General features: G+C 37.7%; 1 protein-coding gene across 1 annotated transcript in view; it reads right to left on the bottom strand.

The window, feature by feature from the left end:
• Positions 1–1,259: 1,259 nt before the first annotated feature.
• The window catches only part of LOC126235747 (leukocyte elastase inhibitor-like), a 196,262-nt gene continuing 191,521 nt past the window's right edge, over positions 1,260–6,000 (bottom strand). Inside the window, exon 8 of the mRNA XM_049944537.1 lies at positions 1,260–1,547. Within this exon, the coding sequence (XP_049800494.1) occupies positions 1,393–1,547 (155 nt within the window). The 3' untranslated portion in view covers positions 1,260–1,392. The remainder of the gene's footprint in view (positions 1,548–6,000) is intronic.

Genomic DNA, 6,000 nt, shown 5'->3' with positions numbered 1-6,000 from the left:
CATTTTTTTAAATTCTAGTTTTTAGCATCATTGCTTTCTTTTTATTTGTAGTTCGTGCACTTCACGTATGAGCTGCTGTTTTATGCAATATGGTATGCGCTGCATTCGATCTTTTACACTGATGCAATTGTTTTAATGTTAGTAATATGTTACGACTCAGGTATTAGCATCCAGATAGGTTATTACTGATTGTGTCTTAAGTTCTGAGGTTACTGACTATAATTTGACGCAGCCTAATTTTGATTGAAGTGAATTGAAGTGTGTGAAATGATTTTTAGCCATAAGACTTTCTGACCCACTGAGAAATCAGTTCTCTTGGTACCCTAGTGCAGATTTTATTCGTTTGCGCCACAGCAGTATATTTAATTGTTTAAAATCTATTTACTCTTGTTTATTATTAAAATATTTTTTCTCTAGTTTTAAGTAAGATCTTTTACATGGCTTTACTGTTTGTCATGTTCCTCTTGGTGATTAGTTCTGGAAACCTAAGAGCTGTCACGACCTATCGCCTACATGCGCCCTTTGCTGTCGGCTGCATATACTTGCTGCAACTCCGCCTGCTACGTATTATAGTGTGACGCATCTATGTAGGCTCGATCCCGTTTTAGTGGATGTGGGTGGCGCCGCAAACCGGACAAGGTAATATGGTGTTTATTTATACAGATATACGTAATTCTTGTGAGACTAAACCGGTTATTTGTTTTTGAATACTTCTTGGCCATTCTCGAGGTGATGTGTTTTACAGGACCTCGCACGAGGCCTAAAAAAAGTCAATGAGCAGTTACCTGTTTGTTCTTTCACATGTTTAGGCTCGGTTTCCCCTTGCATTTAACATCTTCTGTACCAGTACATTGTTTTTAAATCTTGTTCGAGTGTGTTTTGGGCTTTTAGTGCATTAGACTGTTAATTGGCTTCTGAAATTGTATTACACGGCACGTACAATGTTTTTTAAATTCTGACCACGGTGATTTCGTGCTGGGATATTTGTGTGCGCGTCATCCTGTATGCTTGACAGCATATTTTGCCAGTAAGTTCTTTATTTTCTTTTTTGCTAGTTGAATTTTGCTAAATCGCAATCATGCCATTTGTATGATAGGTTGTATTTTTTTTCTCGTTGGCCAACCTGATAAAGCGAAATGCATCATTGGAGGGTAAGTAAAATAGAAAATCCAGTTTTTAACCAAGACAGTTTGTTCTTTCATATTTAGGGAAAGGTTGTTATCAATAACAGTTGTGAGGTAATAAAGAATGCCCTGTAGTACTATGATGTGCTATATCATTTTTTATAATTAACACATTTTTATACTTCATACATGTGATGAACTGAGACTGGACATTTGCTAGATATGCGAAAACATGTCATAGTCTCAACCAGCAAACAGGTTGATTACATCACGATTGAGATGGGAGGTCCGAAAAACGTCCCATAAATAGCACTGTTTTGGTCTGCTGGTCCAGTATGAGGAACACGAAAGGATGATCCGCCTTGAAGATGATGGGACGGGATGGCTCAGACCCATCAAAGGATTCAATGGCGATTATCACCGCTGAAAAAGAACATAACATATAATGAAAACATTATCATTTAAAACATGGAAAACATTACCTATAGTTCAAATAAAAACAATGTCTAACTTCTTTTCTTCAGTAAACGAAAAGACTAATGAAATTAAACGCTTATGATTCATTACGCTGGAAGAAGTAAGTAATGTCCGTGAGTATGTAAGCCTCATATAGAGGCGATGGTACCGATAAGGAGCACCTAGGCTTGCTTGGGTAAAAATTCGCGTGATGAGAGTTGGAGAAAGCCCAGTATCTATGGCAGTACTGGACGCGGCATTATATGTAAAGTGCTTCCGTGGAAAGGAAGTTCTTGGGGTATCATGTATATTATTGCTCAACGGTCGGTACGTCATATCTCCCGCACCCTTAAACAAAAATTAATGATCAGGACGTCATTTTCAAGATTTCGTTCACCATTAATGACATTAAATACACAGATACGGTAGTTTAAGTATACGTTTTCATCATATGACTATTTTTGAAAACAGTTTTACAAAAATAATCTAGAATGTGTCATTTGTGGACAATCTGTTTAACTACCCCATACGACAGCTGTTACAGTCGTTTACATTCTTTATGCAACCATAGTCAATTATGCGGTTTCGGTGATACACGTCGATGTAAAAAATTTAGAAGTCGCTATCTATTGACAATCTAGGTTTACTATTACGCACAACAGATGTTGGAGCTATCTACTTCCTTTAAGCAAGCACTATGTACTGCGCGAATGAACTGAATTACATAAACGTTCATCATACCAGTTAAGTACCGTTTGTTTTTATACCTTAATTTATTTAACTTTTAATTCATAGCGACTTCAACGTTACGTTATACTTCCCCAAATCTCAGTACCATTAACCTGCATCGCCAGCAAAGATAAAAACAAAGAAAAACATGTCCTACCGGAAATGTTTATTTCTTTTTAATTTTTCTTAACAAATGAATAATTACAAAAACCAAAAACTGTTAATTGTCTGCTAAGGTTTTTTTCTGCAATTCATGTTTACACATTCCACGGGGTGCAACATGCAGACCAAGAGGGCGTTCCACACCACTGAAAAGTGTCACAAACCGCAGAAGCAGAAATGGTAAACAAAGTGACGAACAAAGACAACAGTTTCGATTTCATCGAGACAGAGAAGCTAAGCGCAGTCACAGACAAGACCGATTCAATGCTCAACGGCAACAATTAGTGCAAGACAATAACTTTGTGTCACTATCTTATCTATGTCGTATCCTTCGAAACATGAGTGCAAGGAAACAACTACATAACCTTCCAAAAACGTATTGTTCTGCCTGTTGTTTTCCTTGACACAATGAAGTGCAGATACGCAGTGTTGGTAATATGCACCAAATGTGCGTACACTGGCTTCCAACGTTGTCTGCAGAGATGTTCAGTGATACGCCGGCTATTTATGTGTTGCCACAAGGAAAAGCTTAGATCCTATTAAACTTTGTGGAAGAGCTTCAAAACCTCACAGAACAGAATAATGACAAGTCTAAGAACTTCCAAGAAAATATCAGACAGTTTAATGTTGCTCTGGAATTTGCTTCAGTTCAGTTTAAGTAGTTTAACTCGGCTGATATTTCTGGTAGTGGTCGATATAGTTTAAAACACATGGGCAGGTGTATCAAACGACACTAAGTTTGCAGCCTCCTGCAGGAGTTGCGCTAACGTACGCTGGCCTCTTAATTATAGATTCTGATAGTGAATTACAACATCGTAAAGCGAAACTTGGAAAAGGCCGAGTGATACGCGAAGATTTGTTACATTACATCATGGTCAGACAGAGATTCAGAAATCAGATACCGGATTGTAAGGTGTACCCAGGAGCAGATATACACTCAGATCAAAATCTAGTAGTGATGAAGAGTAGGCTGAAATTAAAGAGATTGGTTAGGAAGAATTAATACAGAAAGAAGTGAGACACGGAAGTACGGAGGAATAACGAGATACGTTTGAAGTTCTCTAAGGCTATAGATCAACAAGAAATAGCTCAATAGGAAAGTAAAATACAGTTGAAGAGAAAAGAGCAGTTACAGATGTTCGAAAGAAAAACATAGGTACAAAGAAGGTAGCGGCGAAGATACCATGAGTAACAGAAGACATACTGCAATTGATAGCTGAAAGAAAGAAGTAGAAAACTGTGCTGGGAAATTCAGAAAAACAGAAATGCAAGTCACTGAGGAATGAAATAAACAGGAAATGCAGGGAAGCTAAGACGAAATGGCTGCATGAAAAATGCGATGAAGCTGAAAAAGAAATGATTGTCGGAAAGACTGACTCAGCATATAGGAAAGTCAAAACCGGTGAAATTAAACGCAAGGGTGGTAACATGAAGAGTGCAACGGGAGTTCCACTGTTAAATGCAGAGGAGAGACCGGATAGGTGGAAAGAGTACAGTGTAGGCCCCTATAAGGTGGAAGATTTGATGCGATAGAAGAAGAAACAGGAGTCGAGTAAGAAGAGATAGGGGATACTGTATTAGAATCAAAATTTAAGAGTGCTTTTGGGGACTTAAGCTCAAATAAGACAGATGGGATGGATAACATTCCATCAGAATGTCTTAATTCATTTGGGGAAGGTGTCAACAAACGACTATTCACGTTGGTGTGTAGAATGTATGAATCTGGTGACATATCATCTGACTTTCGGAAAAAAAAACATCGTCCACACAATTCCGAAGACTGCAAGAGCTGACAATTGCGAGACTTAGCGCACAATGAGCTTAACAGCTGATGCACCAAGTTGCTGACAAGAATAATATACTGAAGAATGGAAAAGAAAATTCACGCCGTGTTAGATGACGATCATTTTGGCTTAAAGAATGGTAAAGGCACCAGAGAGACAATTCAGACGTTGCGGTTGGTAATGGAAACAAGACTAAAGAAAAATCAAGACACATTCATAAGTTTTGTCGACCTGGAAAAAGCGTTCGACAATGTAAAATGGTGCAAGATATTCGAAATTCTGAGAAAAATAGGCGTAAGTTATAGGGGAAGACAGGTAATATACAATATGCACAAGAGTCAAGACGACGACCAAGAACGAAGTGCTCGGATTGAAAATGATGTGAGACAGGTATGTTGTCTTTCGCCCCTACTGTTCAATCTGATCATCGAAGAAGCAATGGTGGAAGTAAAAGAAAATCCAAACTGAAAGCATATCAAAATTCGCTGACGACATTGCTATCCTCTGTGAAAGTGAAGAAGAAATACAAGGTCTGTTAATGAAATGAACAGTCTAATGAGTACAGAATATGGACTGAGAGTAAACTGGAGAAAGACGAAAGTAATGAGAAGTAGCAGAAATGAGAACAGCGAGAAACTTAACATCAGGACTGATGCACATGAAGTAAATGAAGTTAAGGAATTCTGCTACTTATGCAGCAAAATAACCTATGATGGGTGCAGGAAGGAGGATACCAAAAGCAGACTGGAACAGCCAAAACGTGCATGCCTGACCAAGAGAAGTCTGCTAGTATCAAACAGAGGCCTAAATTTGAAGAAGAAATTTCTGCGAATGTGTGTTTGGAGACAGCGTTGTATGATAGTGAAACATGGATGGTTGGAAAGTCAGAACACAAGAGATATTAGACTTGATTAGATTTAGTTTTCGTGCCATACACCCAAGAAATGAGGTGATTCTCGTGGGTGTAGAACAAGTCAGAAAATATAACATAAAAACATAAAACATTTGAATATAATACTTACTACCCTGATCATTTGTCATGAGAGTGTCGGAATAGGTGAATACAATGCGGTAAACTGGAACAGCTAATATTTACAGAATTAACACAATGTCAGAATGAAACATTGTTATGCACTATTAATAAATTTATCATAAACAAAATACCTAATCTTGACTGTTGTGACCAAGTACTGTCAAAACTGAAATCTGATAGACATATTTACTTTCCCTGGCTTAACAGTCTGTTAAGATACTCATCTACAGAGGAATTTGCCTATCAAAAAGTCTTCCAAACTCTGTTGAAACCGTGCTTTACCTGAATGGTTGCTGGCAATTGCTTGAAAATGTGTGCTCCTGAATATTGGACCCCTTTTTCGACCAAAGTAAGTGATTTGGGTCTTTATTAGATTGTGCTTATGCATAGTATAGATTCTATGTCTTGAGCTATTGGTTGGAAATAGAGATATATACTTGCAAAAAATTTCATTAAGAAATAAATATACTGAGAAGCAGTGGTTAGAATACAAAGTTCTCTGAACAGGTTTCTACGTGACGTTCTTGAATTTAAACCACAAATGATTCTTATCACACACTTTTTCACCCTAAAACTTTTGCTCGCTTTGATGACTTACCCCAGAATATGATCCCATATCGCCTACATCAGACATCATTCTCACTGCAAATACAGACTTGTTTAGGCGCTAATGGAATTCTGTAGTATGCCCTTCCCAACTGAATTTATCATC

This window comes from Schistocerca nitens, chromosome 2, assembly GCF_023898315.1.
Source record: "Schistocerca nitens isolate TAMUIC-IGC-003100 chromosome 2, iqSchNite1.1, whole genome shotgun sequence".
Classification (NCBI taxonomy): Eukaryota; Metazoa; Arthropoda; class Insecta; order Orthoptera; family Acrididae; genus Schistocerca; species Schistocerca nitens.
The sequence above is the reverse complement of the archived record's forward strand: the minus strand, read 5'-3'. Positions and strand labels throughout refer to the sequence as shown.